Source organism: Gallus gallus, chromosome 3 (genome assembly GCF_016699485.2).
Source record: "Gallus gallus isolate bGalGal1 chromosome 3, bGalGal1.mat.broiler.GRCg7b, whole genome shotgun sequence".
NCBI classification, from domain to species: Eukaryota; Metazoa; Chordata; class Aves; order Galliformes; family Phasianidae; genus Gallus; species Gallus gallus.
This window is the reverse complement of record NC_052534.1, coordinates 48,333,612-48,356,502: the sequence shown is the minus strand read 5'-3', so window position 1 is coordinate 48,356,502 and position 22,891 is coordinate 48,333,612. Positions and strand designations below refer to the sequence as shown.

The 22,891-nt window shown below is 39.5% G+C and overlaps 1 protein-coding gene across 5 annotated transcripts in view; it reads right to left on the bottom strand.

Moving 5' to 3' along the window:
• Positions 1-22,891, bottom strand: part of MTHFD1L (methylenetetrahydrofolate dehydrogenase (NADP+ dependent) 1 like) — a 142,336-nt gene that overhangs the window by 111,503 nt on the left and 7,942 nt on the right. For all 5 annotated transcript variants that reach the window (XR_003074319.3, XR_005858257.2, XM_004935617.5 and 2 more), the window contains exons 7-11: positions 22,318-22,442; positions 16,163-16,274; positions 11,304-11,383; positions 10,473-10,570; positions 6,359-6,532 (exon numbers count right to left, since the gene is read on the bottom strand). Coding sequence is in view for 3 of the 5 variants with exons in the window: in XM_004935617.5 (XP_004935674.2) it covers positions 6,359-6,532; positions 10,473-10,570; positions 11,304-11,383; positions 16,163-16,274; positions 22,318-22,442 (589 nt within the window). In the remaining 2 variants the exon portion in view is untranslated. The remainder of the gene's footprint in view (positions 1-6,358; positions 6,533-10,472; positions 10,571-11,303; positions 11,384-16,162; positions 16,275-22,317; positions 22,443-22,891) is intronic.

Genomic DNA, 22,891 nt, shown 5'->3' with positions numbered 1-22,891 from the left:
GCATTACTGCACTCATTCAAAGACTTAACAAGATAACAACACTTAAAGCTATTAGTTTTTCAAAAAAGTGAAACTAAACCAACCAAGCAAAAAAACCCCCTCAAACTCACAAACTATTTGCTGTGACACAGACACCTATAACTGTTTACTATAACTTACTAGTGAAGGACTTTGTACAAAATCAAAAAACTCTCGGTGCATACAACAGTTACACTGATAACAGAACAACTATAACTTGCACAGTGGTTCTGGTTGATGGTGACTGGTATCTTTAAATGTCATTCATATTTGATGGAATTCAGAGAGATTGTCACTAGCTTATTGTTCAAGTGCTTCTCAGGGCAGACTAATCTGGCATGCAGAGAGGCCTAGGGACTTTACGATTCTCATTAAAAAGTAAAGTCAAAGATACAGTTCACTGTTAGGTGTGACAGGCCAGACTTGTTTCAGTAGTGCGTGGCAACAAGAGGAGGGGAAATGGCCCCAAACCAAAGCATAGGAAGTTCCACACAAATGTGTATAAGAACTTCTTCACAGTAAGGGTGACGGAGCATAGGAACAGGCTGCCCAGGGGGCTTGTGGGGTCTCCTTCTCCAGGGACATTCAAGACCCACCTGGATGCTGACCTGTGCAACCTGGTCTAGAGAGCCTGCTTTGGCAGGAGGGTTGGAAAAGATGATCTTCAGAGGCTCCTTCCAGCCCCTACAATTCTGTGATTTTGTCATTCTGTTCAGTATAGGAAAGGACACTGAAAAAGGCAAATACTTTAACCACAGCCAAAAGGCACAATGGTAGTTGTATGAAGAATAGTATCTACCTGTTCCAGAAGATTCATATAATCAAATGTCACATTACTAAAATACTCTGCTAACCTGTCTGGCTTTTTCTATATGACTAGATTTCCAGTACACTGGTACTCAGCACCGGACACATCCCCAGTATGAATGTGATGCTCTGAGAGAGCTAACCACCAGCAAGTGAGAGTTAAAAGTGAACTAAAGCAAGCTTATGTTCTCCTCCAGTGTACTCCTGCAAGCACACAGCAGTCTACAGTTATGTATCATTGAAGTTATGATCTTCACTACATAAAATCTGCTTGGCTTTAAGAGTCTACATTTTCAATGTATTCCTCAAATGAGTTTTAATCAGTTTTCTTCCCTTCTGAGAAACCCTGGGATCCACAGTTTTCCTGGAATTAAATTTACTCAGATGAAAATCTAAAGGCTCAAAATATACAAAGGCAGCTGTGATGGAGTAAGAAAACCAGCAACCAGACTTCCCTAAATAGCCTACAGCTCTTGGATGACACACTTGCAAGAATTCCTGTCCACTGGATTACGTAGGAATGGGCACAAATCCCTGAGAAGTCAAGAACAGGAACCTGACTTTTTAGATTCTTTCCACCTAACAGAATTAGCAAATCACAAAGACTCCTGCAAATCACAGTATTCAGTGAAGACATTTTGGTCTAGACAATCACTTGTCTTCAGCTTCTCTTCTCACATGTGACATTGTGGCAGGACACCTTTGACTTTGAGAGGTTCAGCAGCAGCCCGGAGACTACAGGATAAGTGCTAAGAGTTGTACAGTCATTTAATAGTTTCAGTAGATACCTCAACCTCAGTTTTAAATACCAATTTAAAAAAGTAAAAATAAAAAGCCTAAAATTGAAACAGATTTCCATTCCAATCATTTCCTTAGAAAGTTTACTTTAAATATCTTCCCTTTTGTACCTGGCCTACTTTGATCAGTTTTTATAAATAAAATAATCAATTTAAGCAGTTCTGTAGACATTTAGATGTTTTTGCTGGCTACACTACTGAGCCTACACACTTGCAACTGAGGTCACTAGCTCACATGAGTATAAAATTACAATTGCCAGAGGCTAACTTTAGCTCAGTTGTGCATTTTTAAACAGATATGCAATGCTATGTTTTGACCTCATGCAAATCTAGGAAAAAAAACTTTAAAATACACTAAATTTTAATGAACGTCAAGAGATTTATTACACTTATTTGTATTCTTCTTCACATTTCTTTAATATGTTTTCAGTCTAAACACAAAAATCCCACAGTCATTTCCCTCCTTAAACCTTACTTTGCAACCTACCAAGTGGTCATCAGCTCCTTAGCAAAGTGAGTTTTCCATAACACTGGGAAGCCTTCTCTCTTCATGTATATCAAAACAAAGATAAGAACATGCAGACTTTTTGTTTGTTTGTTATACATCACATTAGCTTACAGTGGAGCTACTTCTGTGGGAAAGCTACATGAGATCTGACAAAGTGAAAAAAAACAAACAGTGAAATGATACACTGCACCAGCTGTAACCTCCTCACAGTTACCACAGTCATTCTGTTTCCAGTAAGAACTCTATTGGATGCAACGACTCTTCTCTTCCAGTTTCCTATCTTCAGCTCACCAAAATCAGCTACTTCAAAGGTTTTAGTGAGTTCACTGTTCTGTTGTTCCACGTGGAAACCTGTGAAGTCTTGCAATCAAGTGGATAGGCAAGAGAGTTCTCATGAACAACAGCCTTACCTAAATAAATCTCTCACCCAAGATTACAACTGTCAAAAATTTATTTCTGAGCACAGAAGAGTTGGAACTCACATCCCTTACTGACGGTAGAGCATGACATTGCAGCGTCATCTCTAAAATGGGACTGGAGCTTCCAGATATGAAAGCATATGAAAACATATGAAAGCATATGAAAACATGAAGGCTGTTGAACTACAATGTCTGGACAAAGCCAGTGAAAGACTGAGGAATTGACAAATAGAAACTCTCAATAGTCAATAAAGTCTCAGAGAAGATAATCCCCATCAGCACCTACTCAATGATACTACAAATACATGACAGTCTCAGCTGTGACTTTACTTTGGATAGACAACTCTTTCAGAAAAAAAATACCATTGTGTTGATGCACTATTTATTCTTCCCCATATTTTTCTTTTTTCCTTTATGTTTACACCTTTACTTTTAAGCATCTCTGGGCCAAGAAATACAGTGAGCAGAAATACAATCCAATACATACCTACCCTCAGTAAATTCAATTCCAAATTTGAAAATTCTGTTCCTAAAATAATTACCATCATGCAGCTTGAACAAGCATTAAGCTAGCACTTACTTCAGTGCATTTTTGTCTTACCAAAAGAGTTGTTCATCACAAAATAACCTACTAATGTTAGGAAAAAGAAATACTGATTTTAAGTTCTTCAGCATTCAAAAACCAACATACTTCTTGCCAAGAAAAAAAAAAAACAGCATTATATTTTATAACCGCATTTAAAAACAAATAATTGGAACACACACAGAGTGCAACAAATTTTATATGAAGGTTTCATGTTGTGTTTACCAATACACAGTCTACATGCTTGAATGCATGACGCAGTTACCCTGGACACTAAATGTAGCTACTATGTCATGCACAGGCTTTGTTCATTTGCATACTTACATTGTGCAATGAATGGGAGGCAGTTAAAGTTAACATATCATGCAACAGAATTTGTTATAGCATGCTGAAAGCCTGAACGCTGTCAGTTGATGCAGAAAAGCTAATTACTCCAAGATAATCAGTGAGTCTGACCTCATTGGCTCTGAATCAGTCCTATAGCAAATTACAACCCCACACACAAAAAAGTAGTAAGAAATAAGGATTAAAAAAAAAAAAAGGCGGGGGGGAGGAATAATGCTCTCAACACAGAAAAAAATGGAATTTATTGAGAAGAATCTTCATCTGGATGACTAATTTTGAGTAACTTGATCTGTTTAACCGAATTAATTTTTCAGCACACCAAATAAGTACTGCATTTAATTGTACTTGTGTGCATTCAGAAAGCGCCTGTAAGACTTTTGAATTAGTAGCAATGTTTTAAAAAGTCATAAATGTAACCATTCCTGTAAATGAAAATATATATCTTGATTGCTATTCAAACCAACAACTATGGGCACATCAGGAATTAACTAGAAGAGCATTTGCATGAAATATTCATAGCTCCTAGACATCATGAAACACTTAAGCTCTATTACAGGCATAAATGTCTCTGGCTGCGTTATGGATAGATGGATATTCTCCACATTGCTGGATACACACACACACTTTTCAGTACCTTTGCTTATGAAAAGCTGACAGAGAATCATAGAATGGACTGGGTTGGAAGGGACCTTTAAGATCATCTAGATCCAACCCCCTACTATGGGCAGGGATGCCTCCATCATACACCCTCATCATACACAGTTAACATTTCCATCAGACTAAATACTCAGAAGTATAAGCACATATATCTTAAATGTTTCCTTTAAAGTCTTGAAAACGTAGCCTGAAGACCTATACACTGCAGCTTTCTAAAATAGTTTCTAAATAGCCATGCTTATGGTAAGCCTACAAAGGAACCCAAAAGACAAGTTTTAGTTGACATTGCCTAGGCAGGTAGAACGTGAAGAAGGTAAATGGAGATACTGTTTGGCTCCAATTTCTGAGTGGTGTTCAGTCTTCATTGTACTAAACATTTTCCTACCAGATGCAGCTCCTCACCTTTGTTAAAACGACTGCCTGCTACAGCCAATTAGCAAACAAGGAGAGCTGAGAACGCATGAACACACATCGCATACATATATTTGATAGGTACATATCCTATTTCAAACTTCAAACTCCTTCAGAGGAGAAGGTCTCCGCTACTATTGCCCAAGCACTCCTTACTAACCCTTACCCAGATGTGGTTTTATACTCATTACGTGTGATGCAATGACCTCAGAGAAGCTACAAATAGCAACATACTGCATAATCAAATTTTGCAGGTATCAAAACCAACCCTTTTGTGTGTGTGTGTGAAATGCAGTTGAGTCTTTACACACACCATATAAACTTACGGAGACAATTTTCTATTTGTTCCCAGTTTTTCATCCAGCTAGTCAAAATTTTGCTCTTTCTTCCTTATGTATATGCTTGTCTGCCTCTGCTCCAACAAGGCACAGAGATACTTTCTTGAGATACCGCCCTCAAAAGAGAAGACTAGGGGAGAAAAAGGTATGAAGCTTAAGTATTGGTGAAGTGAGTTTGACAATTAAAATCCACCTCAGTTGAGTCTTGCATCATGCTACCCTCCATCTCCAGATATATGCAAATCATCTCTGCTTTTATGAAACTCTGCTGCAAGAGAAGTGTGGCACAGTCTGTAGGTATGCGATGCCTAACTGATGCAGTTGACAACATGAGCCTGAAAGTGCCCAGTAACAGCTTTCTTCAAATCCATCAGTTCCAAGCAAACAAAAGATAAAATAAAACTCTACCAAAGTAGAGATCTGGCTCAACGAGCTATTTTTTCTTTATCTTAAATAACTGCTCAAAAGTCCTCCAGGAACATCTTTATATATTTCAATTCTATAGCACAGGTTTGAAGACAGCTTCACAACTCATTTGCCTCAGCTTTGTAACATTAGATCTCCCAGTCTACAACAGATCCACTTCAGACAAGGCCAGAAATCCAGGTTGTCCCCACAGAAAGGTACTAAACCATGAAGGTACTAAAGCAAACAGTTTGCTAAACATTATCTGACTGAGGAACTGGTAGATTAAGCTAGTTAAGAACAGATTTCTCCTTCTAGATTAGCCTAAAGCTCTAGATTTTAGACCAAACTGGCTTTTATTTACAAAGAAGCAACTCTAAAGATTTACTCAGACCATGAAGACCAAATTGTATTTGAAATATTAATGAGAACCAAAACATTTGTTCACAATTAGAAGATTCTACTTAAGAAACCAGGTGAATGAAAAAGTGTTGTCACTAAATGAGGGAAAAAAGAAAAAGCAGCTCTTCAGAAAAGAAGCACATAAATCCTGTTGAGCATAGTATTTGCTGTAATCGTGGGAACAGAGAGCAGGATAAGCCTGCCTGGAGACATGTCTACATTTCGGACAAAAAACATGGCTTATTTAAATATGTAATCTATTCTTCAATAAAAAAGGTATTTGTTGTTAATATCAAAAGATTAGCAGACAGCTTCTGTTAAAGTCTGTTTATAAACAGCCACAACACACACACTTAAATACTCAAGTTAAACATTTAAAATGCTTATAAAGCAATAAGAATACTCCACACAACAGCAGACAAGATTAAGAAGTTTAGAAAAAAAAACTACCTTTAGAGAATATACTTCCATAGTAACAGAAGGGTTGCATTAGGTTTAAAAAAAAAAATAAAATAAATTCAAAAACTACTTGCTCTCAGAACAGAAAAACATACAGCCCCAAACAGTCAGGGTTTTTATTCATGCTGTATATCAAAGATGTAAGCTGCATGTTTATATTAATATGAGTGGAAAGGGTGTACATTAATCACATTACAGTGCATTCTTACCCAGCAACTAGAACATATTTTCCATCTGGTTGATCCTTTAACCTTTCCAGCAGGGACAAACGTACTTTGGCTTTGGTTTGGCCATAGATTTCAATTTCATCTGTAAGCAATCCTATCTCCTTGGCAAGTACATCAACAGCTTTTGGACTCTGCGCTCGGGAAATCTCAATATCACTGGAAAAGAAAACAAATAGGAGCCAGGAGATTTGTCTCAGCTTAGGTGGTCGATGACAGAACACAAAACAACAGCAAATACTCCAACAATGGGGTTATTGTAATCGGTTTTTCAATCTTCTCTCACATTTTATTAACCAAATCTAAACATTGGCTACACCTAGTATAATATTGAAAATCACATGCAATGTTTGTTAATTGTTATACTTTCACAGAGTTCTCTCATTTAATCAGATTCCAAATACTACGTAATGCTTTCATCTCAAGTTAAGAGACCTATCTGCTGGATGGTCCAGCACATCCCAACGGAATGAATGTTTCTGTTTGTGTTTTTCTTCTCCTCCCTCCCAGGAAGTGCATGCAGCACATACACTTCAGTAAAAAGCATGTATGTTGCTTGGCCAAGAGACACAAACACATTAGCTAAACACGACACTTGTGCATGTTGTGCCTTTCATCACAGGGCACCGCCAAGTGACCTAAGCCTCGCTACTCCCCCACGAGGCACTGGAAGATCAATTCACACAACTTTAAAGCAGTTAAATTGAAAGCTGCCACACATCAGAAGGTTAATGCACAGGATTCAGACCAGAAGTGCATTGAGCTTATAAACTACTTCCTGCAAGGACTGCAAGTGGCAGCCTGAAAAAGAGGAAGAACATGGAGCAAGGGCTGCGTGAGGGATGGTGGCTGCAGCCTAGGGACACTAGGCATCCACAGTTCCTGACCTAGACCACCTGGACTCTTTGGATATAATACCTCTTCATGGATTTTTGTTGTGTGAGTTCGACCTAGTTTTCCCTGAAGCTCCCCAAAGGTTTTAGCAGCTGTGAGTTCCAGCAGCAGTAGTGCCCAGGGTCAGGCACACAAGATTTAAAGAGTCATCTCCCTTAGCTTTGAACTGTTTGCACCACCATGAAAACTGGCTAAAAAAATTACCAAGAGATTAATTACTTTCAGCCTATCCAGGCTAAACTCCTTCCTGCAGTCTTGGTTGATCACAATATTTTTAAGATACAATCTGGCAACAGCATCAAAGCTAATGTCCTGGACTTTCAAACAGTCTGCAAGACCTCAAATATCCACAGATTAACACAGAACTACTGCCAAACCTCAGCTCCAAGCATGGACTTAGCTGTTGTGCATCCACCAGCTAACCATCAGTTTGTGTCAACTTAATTGCATGTATTTCTTTGAAGATATTGATAACCTAAACTAGGACCATTGTTCAATTATATGCAAAGGTACTTCTTTAACATGTAACATCCAAGTGAACCCCAGAAATCATCCAATCAAATGCTGAGACAATCAAATACAATGGGGCAAGAAGCTACTCAAGCACAGCACTCAGTGGGCTGCATTTTGTTGCATGTACTCAGCTGGAATCTGATCACTTTGAAGGACGTACCAAGCACAACCTCTTGCATAGAAGGATATACCTTTGGCTCTCTTATGCATTTCTTCAAACACAGTTAGCCATAAAAACATATCAAGAACACAAGACTTAGTGGCTTGCAAACATCACATGACACAGAACATTTAGTTTTCTTCAGACTATGTCTATGAAAACAACTTGAGTACTGAAGAAACATTGATTAGGTGATGGTACTGTGATCCCTTGAAGGTTAAACCAAAGAAAAATTGTACAGTGACTTATTTTCTCAATAAAGAAATTAATGCATTCAGCAAGGGAAGAAGAGTGTAGACTCACATGATAGAAAGCTAATGTGGTGTTTTTTTTGTTACTTTAAAAAACAAAAACCTCCTACTAAATACAATCATTCTCCTTACTAAAAGACAGAAGCTATTGTTTCAAATCTCAGGACAGACTAACAAGACTCTCTGCAGCAATCTCAGCCCTTCCTATTTCCCTCAGCTCCCTTGTCACATATACTGCCCTCTCTGAGTTCTGGAAGAAATAATCGGGCAATTCGGCTTTTCCCATCCTGCAGGCACCACAACTAGAAGAAAGTGGAAGGAGTAAAACTGATACAACTGCACAATTGTAACTAAGATGAAAGAAAGAATTTTTAGATAAAGAAATTACAAATATTTGTCAAGTAAAATTGACAGTGGATGCCAACTGTTCTCCTTGGGTAAAACCACTGCCATTGTAATTTCCTCATCTGAAGTTCCCTTAGGAACCTTCAACAACACATATAAAACGTTATGTTAGTATACATTTCCAGATGAAATGTATTTTCTAAAACACAAGCAATTAAATACCTGATTATAACTAATCTTTAGAAGACTACATTTGTAGCTAGCTCTTTTAGTTTATAGTTATATGTTTACATATATATTTGAAATACTGGAATTATTCAGTAAGTTATGTCATTCAGTATTAAGCTGCAAATCTGCAACACTGGTTCTTCTGCATGAATGAGAACTGTTAACCAAGGAGTATACTATTGCCAGCATCAGATCATAATTTATGAAATGTAAGATTTAAAAGATGTGGGGAAGGATCTACATCTACTCAGCTTATGTCATGGAGATTGCTTTCTGTATGAAAATCCTCCATTCGTTTCCAAAACCTTTGGAAATACTTCAATTAACACCCAGTTCTCACAGAAATCAAAAAGCAGATGTTCCTAGTTTTAGTGCTTTAGCAGCTTTCCTCATTTTCAATGAAAACTCCATCTGCTTCCATGCAATGTTGTGTACTGCTTTAAGATTGTGTTTTATTGCAGGATACCTTCCATCTGATATTGTATTTTATATTTAAAAGGAGAAAGAGACATAAAGCTATAGAGTAATCAAATAAATGGAGGTCCTATAACCAGTTGTACTTTATAGCATTGTATATTAAATATGCATTTATGTATATAATAAACACACACTGCCATAGAGAGGGGTGGGAATGCTTTTTGGAGAGGTTTTTTTTTTGCCATCATGTTCATGACAACACATGCTTTAATCTATTGTTTAACTATATTATTCAAGGACATATTTTTCAAACTTTAACTCTCGGAGTACTATTACATGTTGGCCCAGAGAAAGCTCAAGAATTTCTTCCCCCTTGCGGCCCTGCATATGACAGAAAACTCATTCTTTTGGCATCTCTGTTTTAAATTACAAGTTGTGTCCATTCCCATTAAATGGTTGTAAGAGGCAGAATTGAAGTGCTCCAAAAGAAAACATTTCACTACAATTTTTCAAAAACACAGCAATGGGATTCAGGAGCAGGCACACAAATATGCACACACAAATGTCTAAGTCTTCCCTCATGGCAAAATCTCCTTTCAAGCCCTTGGCTCCCCCCTCTACCACCCACCACAACCAGCACACAGCAAGCACTTGAGCACAGCCAAGAACTCAGGCTCCCTGAAACTTTGGAGGTGTCACCAATTCCATTAGGGCAGATAAGAAACCCTGACATGGGCCTTAGGAGGTGAATGGGAGAAACTGATGGGAAATATTCTAGTAATAAGAAAAAAATGTGCTTCCTGCTTTTCACATCTAGCTATGAATTGAAAAGTTTGACACTGAAGAAAATGCCTCTAACTGAGGGAAGAAAACAAAAACAATTTCAAATGCCATTGAAATCAAAGGGCCTTAAGTATGTCCATAAACTCTCTCCTCCATTTGAGTGATCTAATACTAGAACTTTGAAGTACTAGAACTTAGAAGTACTTTGTACTTCTGTTGATATTCCACAAGGCTTTGCCTCCCTCCCTCAGTGAAACCTTCCAGTTTTAAGTCTTCAAAAATAAAGGTTGGCAACAATGAACATCATAAAATAAAAACTGACAGGAAGCAGAAGGCCATAGTCATAGGAAAGCATATAGCAAAAAGCACAACATGCAGATGAGGTAAGCAGATTAAAAATTAGATACGGGATATATTTAGGTTCATTGTCACACTTAACACTTGACTTTTTTTTTTTTTAATAAAAAAAAATAAAGAAACGAACAACAAAAACAAAACCACTTATTACCTAGGCACTGGTGAGAGGGGTTGAAGCTTCAAGCAGTGGAGATCCCACTTCCTGAGCTGCTGGGATTGGATCCATCGCTCGGTATTTTTTACCATGTTCTGTTTTTAAACAAGAAATCAACACACACCAGCTGCACCATAAATATTGAATGCTAATTCCAAATGATGTCGAGAGTATGTCAAAATAACCTTTTATAGCAAAAGCTAATTAAAAAAAAAAAGAAAAAACTGAACTAAAAAACCGTTCCATCTCATGGCTTCAGGATGAAAGAAAAAACAACTGCTGCTCTATGACTGTGCCACTGTTCAGATTTCAAAAGGAGACAGGTCTTTAACACAATAAGTGGCCAAAAAAAGATCTCTAATTAGGCACTCAAAAATTTTATACTGGTTAAACTGAGAATTACTATTATTTTCTCACATCAGAAAGAATGGAAGATATTAATTGCTCACTGACTGACTCATTCTGCTTCCAAATAAAACAACACATTTCTGGACCATCTATCCATCACAGGTCAAAAAAATGCGTGCAAGTACAAATAATCTTCATGACCTTGTAAGAAGGAGTAACATTAGATTATTGATAAAAGTGCTTCTGGCGAGGTTTCCTACAGTCATCAGAGCTGTGACACATCTGATTTTTAACGTAACTAAATGCAACAGGCATGACTCACCTCAACTGATTAAGAATTGCCATTAAAATGAGAGGCAAGTAGGATTGTAGAAAGAGAAAACAAAAATAAAAAAAAATAATAATAATGAAGTCGTGGAAGCAGTTTCTACAATTCACAGGAAGAGCAACAAGTTTCACAATATTTGAAGTTATACCAACCTGCATTCGCATTGCTACTGCAAGAGAACAAACTGCATTTTCAGTAGTGTTGCTGTTTTTCTGATCATAGCTGTGTTTCTCTGTAAAATATGAACATCACACAAACAAATTATTAGGCTTTTTTTGAGTGGGAACAACTACACTTGAAGCTACACCCAGACAGAGTAATTATGCTGCTGACTTAAGTTAACAATTTAACAGTGTCACTGCCAAAATTATAGGTAACTTCTGCAATGCTTCAACTAAAATCATTGGAAAGGGAGAGCAACTTTATGCTCTGAAGTGTATTTTGCAAATATACACGTCTATGACAAAACATACAACATACTGGAAAAGAAAACTGGGAGCAACAGAGATCAAATCCAGAGTCCAATTGGATTTTTTTTTTTGGGGGGGGGGGGGGGGGGGGGGGGGGGGGAAGGCAGAGGGGAAAGCAAAGGAAAAAAAAACGGAAAATAAAAGCTTGACAGGTTTTTTGTTAAACATATGTTTAACAAAACACATACATGAGCATGGTAAGGATTGTCTTCTTTTTCATACCCTCATTGCAGTGAAATACAACAACGAAATGACCTGAAAATTCTACACAGGACCATTAAAAAGCCTCTGAACAGCAAAAGTTACCTTTGTGAACGTGCCATTAAAAGCAGATAGTCTGCAGAGGCTGTACAGTGTAGAGCGACTCTAACAATAAAGACAGTTATGATTGTTTCTAGTGGCAACATATTATACAATAACTATACATTTGCTACCCGAACTAAACATACCATTTGTCATTTACCCACAATCCTCCTTTTGGCTTATGCTTTTGCTATTGCTTATTGACTTTTATCTAGATGTAGTTTTCTCCAAGACAGAATCCACATCCTAGTCTCTATGGGCATAGCACGGCCCTTTGTCTCATTCTGAAGGGCGTAGACATAATTACAATAAAAGATAACAACTGTACACTGACAATGTTAGCCTCTCTCCTCGAGGGGAATCGGAGCACAAACCCTGACTGAGCCAAGCTTTCCATGCACTCACCCTGCCTGCAGCCATCACAAAATGTCCTCATCACCTCAGAGCTGCTGCCCCCATGGCAGCAGAGACTGGGAGCTTTGGCCTAGGCCCAGTGCTCAGCATAAGTGCTGCAGCACCTGCTCATGTCCTTGTAACAGCACCGAGAGGCAGGGGCTCACCAGCAGGCACCTCCAGCCTTGCTCAGTGCACTGTCAAACCACTCCTCAACCTGCCTTGCCAGCAGACACCTGCACTTCAGTGCCAAACCTAACTGGGCAGTAACAGGCCAGTCCTGATGCTAAACTCAGAAAGTATCTAAAAGGCCACCTTTTTGTATTAACACTCACTGTTAAAAAAAAAAAATCATTTCTGGAAATATGTTCAGCTCAAGCACAGGAGCTTTACTGGAAGAGCCCATCAGAGTCATAAGCTAAGCATTGCTGCCTTGAGACAGGGCTGGGAGAGCTGCCAAAGAGACAGATGAAGTAGGAAGAATGGAGTTTAAAATCCCCTTTCAGACAGCTGTGCTTTACAGAAACATCTCAACTTTTTTTTTTTTTTTTGGCTTAATGTGATTTCTTTATCAGGAGAGAGCTAGCATGCATGTAAATACATATTGGTAGTGGATGTTTCCCTTCAATAAAGTGCATCTCCCAGCCTGCTTACGCTACGCGCTTACCACACTAACACTAACCAGACTTTTACAGAGTGAAGGTGAAGCCAGAGCATACATGAGCTAAGAGGACAACCACAGGATTGCAACAGCTCACTCAGGATACATTTTCCAGATGGGAGCTGGAATAACACTCTCTGCCTTGGGTTTTGGCCAGATCAGCTGAACTGCAGGCACTGTACTCCCTCCTCTGCCTCACCATGACAAAGGCCCATCTACTGGCAGCGCACAGCTATACAGGCAGGCAGATAGGATTAGAACAGAGATGTGAGAAAAGGTCACATTTTCCATTTAGATAATTAAACCACGTGGGCTTGAGCTCTTCAGTGACCTTAATGGAGTTGGTCATCAAATCCCAAATAATCTTGGCTCTTTTTTGTTCAGAAACTAATTCTTCATTTCTATACATTTACAAATCAAATATTTTCCTGCAAGAAGCACTAGATTCCAAAATCATCAGTGCAGCAGAATAAGATGTTTTAAAATGATCGCAATTCTAAAATTGCTGGCAGTACAACAGATTTTTTTATTTTTTTTAATTTTTTTTTTTAGAGGAGAAAAAATTCCATTATTTTGGAGCAAGCACTTTTAGCTCTACTCTCCTGGCTTACATCCCTACAGCTGCCTAATATAACCATGTCCTTGCAAATTTAGGAGTGCTTTTGAAATGCTCCCATGTGTTAAGCTACATGAGGTAGAAATCTAGCTACCATCTAGCAACAATAAAAGTCACTTCACAGCCACTGTTGCTTTCAGGCTTTGTACAGTTCCCTCAGCCCCAGCGTGAATGTTGAGTTGGAGATTTCTAAAGCAAGAGAAAACCTGTAACAATTCCCGAGCAAGCCAGCCAAACAGATTTCACTACGCACTGAAAGTGAAAAGTCATTTGTAAGAGTCAGTGGTTTCTCCAAGGCGATAAGTATTCCGAAATATACTTTTAATAAATACCTTGCAATTAAACTAAGTGCATTCTTCCTGTCAGACAGACACCTGTGTTTCATGTACTTCTCATGCAAGTCTTCAGGCCAGCATTTCTAAAAGCTACTAAAATGTGTTTCTGCTGTTCTTCCAGAGTTTCTCCAAGTTTTTGACAGTCTCAAAAGCATAAAAACAGATGAACACTTGATATATGAGTTTATTTTTAAACTATCTATTTAATATTTCATGTTGCCTTTTCAAAGAAACGCTGTACTTAACACAGACAACTGCTGCAACATGAGAAACACAAAAAACTCAATTGGCACATAGTACGTACTTTGTTTCCTGCCTTAAGAATGAGTTTTGCTGTGGTATGTGAACATATTTCAGATGTTTTCCCAACAGCACTTTTTTTCTTAGGGAAATACTGGTGTTATCAATGGTTCTGTAGAGCAGATAGGTCTTGAGACTTAGGTATCTTAAAGCCATGCCAAGAGGTTACAGTGTGCAAATTTTGGATCTGTGAAGGGAAGACCTTGGCTCTACTTGCAATGGAATGTGGGAACTGGGTAACTGGAAGCGAGACTTCCAGCAGCACACAGAGTTAGGGGAGTTCAGTCTCTAACACTGCCCACTCAGGCTACAAGGGCTTACCCCATACTGCTTTCACAGACCCACAGCTCCACCCCAAATCAGACAACTCAGTGGCTCCTGCTGAAAAGGACTAAAATGAAGAGAGGTCATTCCTCTTCATTTATATGGGTGTTTATAGGTGTTACTGCTCTACCTCCATTCTCTTTGTGCCTCTCCCTTTCTTTCCCATTCCTATTTTATGCAAGAGTGTTACACCCATAGGTCAGGTATCTGTTGAGGAAACAGGGCTTCAAGTACATACTTAACAGACCTTCTCTGTAAATACTTAACAATTATGTCCCACTGACCCTATGCAAAACAAGTATCAAGGAATCAAGGAGTCTCCTAATCACTAGGCTAGCATGTCTGATTTTCCCCCACTTGTCTTTAGTATAAAAAAAACATGAATTATTTTTACAAAAAGTTGTGCAGCATTAGTAAGGGATAAGGCTTGGTGCACTCCCCCTCAGATCCCCATGAAGATCAGCGCATAGCTCAGGGAGGAGAAAGAGGAATGTCCAACTACCTTTGGATAGCTGAGTGCATTTAACCCAGACCTCCCACATCTGCAGCATATATTCAAATCAAGAGGATATCAAGATGGACAACAAAAGGCATCTCTTGCTAAGGCCACACTTTGCATGGGAACAGCAGCTGCCTTATTACAAATCTGGTCTCATATTAACTCTGCTTGAAGTGTTTGCTTAATTTGCCCTCAGGAAACATATCTAGCTTAAGAAACACACAGCTCTTTCTCCTTGTTCTTACGCCCATTTCCCCAGTTTTATATGAATAGATGTTAATAAGCGCACCCCACACTTGTGATTAGTTAATGAGCTTTGCTAGATCCATCACATTACCCATTCACTTCTTTATTTTTCTATTCTCTCACAACATGGTACCATCAGGTCAAACAATCAAATTGGTACATGTACTATAAAAAACAGAAAATATCCAGAGATCCTCACAGACGTCAAAGGAATTTTAAAGGAAATGTAGTTCCTGCAATGGAATATAATAACTTCTGGGAAACTTTCTTAGTTTTATTTCTAGTAAAATTCTGCAGCATTTCTCAATGGAGAAATTAACGAACCTATACATCCTCTCTAACCAGGTTATATTAAAGGGAGCGGGGGAAGATGAATCCAAACTTATTTTGTATTAGTAATAGTTGCAGGGGACATCTTGCCTGTTCTGAGATATACATGATTTCTCTAGATCCTCTTGCACCATTCTCTGCATTGCATTTTGCAAATATTCTTTCTGCTTCTCCTTTTCCCTATGCTCCAGCTGAGACAACAGAATTCAAAACGTTAACATACAGTACAAACCAACACAGAAACAACAAGTCATCCAATGAACTTTGAATGAATCCATGGGATCATTGCTTATTTAACAATCCTGGTGTGAAGAATATATTCCAGTATCTCCTCCTTCACCTGACATCTTTTTCTTATTTACACATCAGAGATACATGTACTCATTCCCCGTGTACAAACGCCCACTGTCAAAGGCTCCTTCCCAAAGATGTAGCGTTTAATCACAATGTATGGTCACCAACATGCCACACACTTCTTTTCAAAGACTCGGTGTACACCACTTTCAAGAACTGTTCACTTTAAACTTTGCCTACCTGATAGCAAGTCAGGAGAACAGTTGATGATGGTGGTTCCAGGTTTTAGCCAGCTCTTGGGAACGCTGTCAGGTTTCGGACTGCCAGCTACCACCACGTCCGCATGATGAAGCTATGAATAGCCCAAAATCCCCCAAGAAAAAGAAAAAAAAAAGTAATTAATCTTAGAAATACATTCTTGAATAAGCAAATTATTTTCAGATTATATAAGCAATAATATTTTGAGCGGAGTTTTTCCAAATCAAATCCAAACTGATGACTGCATTCTTACCACACATTATATTTATGAACAATAGTATTTGAAATTGAAAAAGTAAAAAGCACCTGTAAAACAAGGAAGTAGAGTAAGAGACAGTGCCAGTAACATTTTATGGGAATTTTATATTTTCAACAAATAAGCCATATAATTGTTCAAAGTACTGTCCAATAAAGTATCTTGGAGAAACTTAAGAAAGAGAACAACTGAATGTCAGTAAGAAGGTAATTATAAAAAGTACAGTCAGCTTATCTGAAAGAAAAAAACCTGGACAGCTCTGAGAAATGCAAGATGACCTGATCTGCAAACATCAATGCCTTTGAAGAATACCAATTAAAGCTTCCTTTCGCTTCTCAGCTCATGCTTGCTAATCAGTGTCTCTGATTTAGTTCAACCTTACAGATGTCAGAGCAAAAATGCTTACTTAAAAATTCATATAATCAAAGAGATAAGTGTCTTTCTTTCCTCCCTATTCTGAAACAGGGCGCTGTAACAATTATTGGAATCAACATGAGATAAAGGATAGCAGCAGAGGCAGATGTATAAAGATCCACTCAAACAGGAATTATGGGCACAGCACTGACCCAGAAAATTGTATCAGAGAGACAGTAATTTTGGAAATTTTTGGAAAAATGTAAATAAATGCCAACTGTTGCAATCCACACAAACCTCTCCATGAACGGATTTGTGACCGACAAGCGTTCCAGCTTCTTTTTTGGCCAAAAGTGCTCTGATGCAACTCTGCCCAGCACTCCTGCCAAGAAAGAAAAGCTACAAATTCTATCAGGATAGCACGTTTTTGGCACAGCTGAGCATCCAGGAGGGGAACTGCGGCAGAAAAGGCAGAAAGCTAAGAAAGCTCCATCTCCTTAGAGGACACACGAATGGTCTAACCCTCCTCAGAGATTCACATGTGGAAACATAGCCAAATGTGTGGGAGAAGGCTTACTTGCTTGACAGATGACTAATGCTACAAAGCCAATTCAGGCTTCAACTAGAAGTCCTATGATTGCCTGCAAACATACGGTCTCAATAGTCTTATCCAAATTGCCTACACTTCTGTGTCTGCTGCAAGTATCAGCTTACATGCCACTCCTAGGAGATCACATGAGTAGGAATGCTTGACCAGTGTCAAGTCAAATTATACTGTGGAATTTGCAAGCAAATTTGGATAAAATGACACTGTACAATACTCTTGTGTACCGAGAATAGAAGAAGCAAACCTTTCCCACAAAAGAAGGCAGCCGCTACCATAACATCAACACAGAGGAAAAACTGTGATTATCTCCAGGTACACGTATTCAGTGTGTTTGTAACAACAATGCAGTTCATATTCTAGCAGTTATAATTAATATACTGATGGTCAGGAACATCATTCCATGCAAAGCCTCTGGGACAGGGACTCTGAGATTCATACATTGCTTCACATCATGAAGCTATGAACCAGCTGAGAGCTGTATGCAACAAGAGATAATCTTGATGAATTTTCAGACAACATATATCAGATCAATTCTATCATAAGTAACTATAGTGACAGAAAACAACTGACCAAACATTCATTTCTATGACTACAAATCATTATGTTCAAAAACGTTAACAGCTGAACATAACCAATTTTGTAGACAATGTTAACACAGTGGATGGCTGGAGTTGGTCATAACATAAGTGCACTGAAAAAAATAGACAAACCCTTCACCTCATTGCCCTACCCTACTGCCTCTACGAAAAAAAAATTTATCAGAGGGCACAGAACAGTTGTCCTACAGGATGAGAATATACTATGCTCAGAGCCCTCCTCCCACCATTTCCTTTTCATAGAATCATGAAATCATTTGTGTTGGAAGAGACCCCAGAAGGCCATCTAGTCCAACTCCCTTGCAATGAAGAGAGACACCTACAGCTCAATCAGGTTGCTCATAGAGCTGTCCAGCCTGACTTTTTCCTCATTTCAAAAAATAAGCACACACAAAGAAGAGAAAAATAAATTAGAAATATAAATTCAACTCTCTTGGTATAAGCAAGTATTTTTATGTGCAATAGTTGGAGTCTATGAAGTACATATAAAAAACACTTTATGGATTTTTTTCCTCCCTTGTTTTTTTTTTTTTTTTTTTTAATGACATCCAGAAACTTGTTTGACTGGGAAAATGAATCCACTGGAAGTAAAACAGTTGCTTCGAGAATTTTGGGTGTCCTTGGAAGAGATTCATCTCCAGTGGGGCAATTTGGTTTCCCTTAATAGAAGTCATGTCCCTGCCCCACCTGTTATTTTTTTTTATTTATTTTTATTTTTTCCTTTTTGCCATAACCTATTCTTTTGACTGCTCATAAATCACGAAAGCCTTGGGAGGCATGTGCAGGCTTTATCTTCTAAATCAGAAATAAATCACAGACGTTAGAGATGGAAAAGACCTATGAAATCATCACATCCAACCTCCCTCGCAAACATGCTGCGCAGTCTCCAGACAGAGGATGCATCTGATCGGAACCAGATGCGTCAGGCAACTGTTGCCAGGAGGCTGAGGAGCTATTGACAGGTGGCCGCGGGGTGACCCGTCAGGCAGCGCTGCTGGTGGAAGTGCTGCATCCCAGCCCACGGCAAGCAGAACCAGCAACGGCATCACACAGATCTGTCCTCAGTGTGTTGGGCGATGGGTTGGAGACAGAGTGAGGCAATACTCAAGTAACGTCCTGCCTTCTCACCAGTAAATAGTTTCAGTTGGGAAGAGCCATGCCAACAAATAATCTGAAACCTTACCTCATAACAAAATACAGCTCTCTCCAGCAAGATTTAAGTAGAAGCAGATTAAGAAGAACCACCCATTCCCAAGATAGATCACCAAATGTTAAAACAACAACGCAGACACTCAAGCCAAGTAGTTAACGATAATGGTACAGAGTAACTGTACATTCCAGATAACTGAAAGACTATTTTATCATCAAGCCTGCACAAACGTTTTGTTTTTTACTTTTAAATAATTGCAATGATCCTATAAAACGATCCACTGTGCCTTACTCATTGCTCTCTATCTTGCTCATAACGCCAATGTGCAGCCTCTACCTGTGAGTATGACACAGGCACAGGAATTGAAAATGAAAGTAGGAAGAGCTCATGGGAATAAAAGGCTACAAACTACTTAGCCTTGATGCCAAACATGCCATTTCTCAGTTTCCATAACTGACCCCTGCAGGCAGCCTGGCTGCAGTTAGAGGTACTAACTGGGCACATAGTGCCACCCACTCCCTTCCTGTGAAGCTTACTGCTATGGTGCACGCAAAGTTATGAAACAGAAAAAACCCACTACACCTATAGTAATGTCATTAGAAACCGTGCAGCCTCTCATTCCTCTCCTTTTACAGGATCTGCCTGGCCATACTCACGTTCTGTCACTTCACTCATGCCTAGTAACATGAAATACATTTTTCTGCCACTACCAAGGCTCTTCATTTTATCAAAACAGTGAAAATAGGTCAGTGAATGACTAAGATGTCAAAAACCTGAAGTTTAAGTGCTTGATCTAAGAAAAAGTGGACTTTAGTCAGAGTTTCTTCCCAAACATGAGGAAAAAAATCCTATTCATTTACTCTGGCTGAACACTGTCCTACTTTTTCATCCAATCTTTAATAAACAAGTTCTCAGTTCCTAATTGTGCCAATATACCGATTTTCAGTTCTTTAACAAGAAAACTGTGGGATAGTGGCTGTCTCAAAATACACGTAGTGTGGTTTGCACATAGGCTATGTACAAGATTCCATGTTGAAATCATGATTGAACTGAAATCCAGGCTCCTTACAGGTACTAAGTATTACCCATGTTTTGTCAAGAAAATAAGCTATATTGTTAGAGTTGGATCTATTTGGTAATCTCCTCTCTAACTAGAGAGATATCCTAATTCTAACACAATGAAGGATTAAGAACATCAGTTCTTATTTTTTTGCCAGTAACAGTGAATCAACTCCTGATGTTGTGACGTTGTGTTGAGGGACATGGTTTAGTGAGATGGGTGATGGGTGAATGGTTGGACTGGGTGATCCTGTAGTCTTTTCCAACCTTGGTGATTCTATGATTCCTGTTTGTTATTTAAAAATGAAACTACTAAGTAAGATGTTCCTGAAAACATGCCACCAGATCATTCTTCAGGCTCTCTGCAGCAATTGTGCTTCTAAGAGTTATCTATGTAAACCTCAGCAGAAGGATTACATCTTATCTATATCCCTCAGAATGCTCAATGCTACTAAAAGATAACATAAAAACTACAAGAGTCAGGCTGAGCAGTGCTCAGAGTTACCGGTGACACCGTAAGCTTACAGATGAAGAAGAGGAAGGTAAGTTTCCCCAGAGTGTTGCTAATGAGTTCTCCAGGCAAAGCAGAATCTCCTTTGCTGCCAAAAGTTAAAATGAACTCGGGAAGACTGATGTGCAGAGCCTCCAGCTTCCTCCTACTTCGGCCTCGTACTCTGTTTCCCATCAGTGACTTGATGTGAGAGGTAAGCTATGGGGAATGCCAAACAGCAAGGCTTGATGATGGGAAAGCATCTGGAGGGGAGGAAACTGATCTTTCTCCAGCAGGCAGACTGCACAGCAACTCTGACCAGGTTTGAGCCCGTTGTTGTAACCTAGCAGAAATACCTCTGGTACCCCAACACCTCCCCATCCAGTCCAAAGCAGTCCTCAAACCCAATAAAACTGACAGAGATCATCACACTTCCATCTTGGAGAGGAGCGTGCATTTTCTAAGCCTTGTCAATCACTCGAAGCACAGAAATGAGACAAGTCTAACAAAAACGTCAGCAGCTGTGAAAACACAGGGTTGCCAAAAGACTTTCAAACTGTCACAGCTGCTTACGGGTGTTTCCTCCTCCTGTCCCTGGGCTCCAGCCCAGGGGCCAGACATCATCACATTGAGTTGGCTGCCACCGTGCGGCCTGCGCTGTGCAATGCGAGGTGGCAGTCACCATGTGGAGCGTGGACCTCTGCATCACACAGGCACAGTGCATCCCCAGTTCTGGTGAAACTTTGGATTGTGGGACAAAATGAGACAAATCAGCAGAAAGTCATATCAAGATATAAATTGCCAAGAAAAACTCTGCAAAAAGCAACCGGCAGTGTAAGGTACATGAAATCCTTTGAATTTAGATCTGTGAACTTCTCAAATCCTCTTACAATTCTCCTCAAAGATGAAGATCCTGAAACCCCTTGCCACAAAAGAAGCGACATTTACAAAACTGAAAGACAATTCAGTGCAAGTGATTTCATGTGGATGACAAAGATACCACCAAGCAGACATCAGCGACAGGACAAGAGCTAATTGCCTTCAACTTAAGAGAGGTACAGGTTGGATATTCGGAAAAAATTTCTTCTCAGAAAGAGTGGTGAGGTATTGGAATAGGCTGTCCAGGGAGGTGGTGGAGTCATCAGCCCCAGAAGTGTTCAAAAAAGATGTGAATGTAGCACCGAGGAATACTTATTGTAGATGGTGGTGAAGAGCTGGTGGTTGGACTGGGTGATCTTAGTGGTATTTTCTAACCTTAATGACTGTATGGTTCTATGATTCTCTCTTGCAGGGACAGAAGGAAAAAGGGAGATCTGCACACATTTGTTTCAAGCTGTAACTTTGCTTTCTTCCTCTCACAGCTACCAGAGCACAATAAAAAGATTACAGCAGCTGCTATATATATATATACACACACACACACACACACACACACATATATTCCAGTACAAGTGCCTGTCTGTCAGAGCATTGTTTATGAGCAAGCAGGGAGAAACCACCCTAGCCCATGTGGGCTGGTTGCCAGCACACTCCAGTGCCTCACTGGCATCACAGCAGGGGAAAATCACCTCCTCGGGGAGCTTGTAAGGCTCAGTGCCTGAGGGATGCCAGAGGAGAGGTCTCACCTTGCTCTGCAGCCCAGGTGACTTCCAGAGGCAGCTGGCAGTGATGGCTCCCCGTCTCTGCAGCAGGCACTGCAAGGAGGACCCCAAGGCCCCATCGATACCCACCAGCAGTACTGTCTTCCCATCTGTAGGACAAACACAAGGTGTTACAGAATGCAGCTGGCATCAAGCCCCACCAACCCACGTGCAGCATTCAACTGATGCCCCCAGGACCAGTCAGTAAACCACATCCCCACACAGCAGCTCCATGCTCCACCTCAACCACAACATCAAAGGCAACTTGAACCCTATGGAACAACACAAACCACAGGTTAAGTTGTTTCCTTGGGACTCTCTAATTCCAGTAAGCAAACATTGCTCTTCTGGTGTGCTGGTATTTTATTTTCACATATCCTTCTGTTCATATTTGTTACAAACTATACTTGACCACATGTTTACAGTTCTGTTACATAAATCCTTGTCTCAACAATGCTGAATTGCCATGAGATGCTATTTCTGAAATGCTGCCTTGAACCAACATCATTTTCATAAGCTGCAAAGCCGCCAGTTTAAATCTGCTGTTTCATTGCTAGCA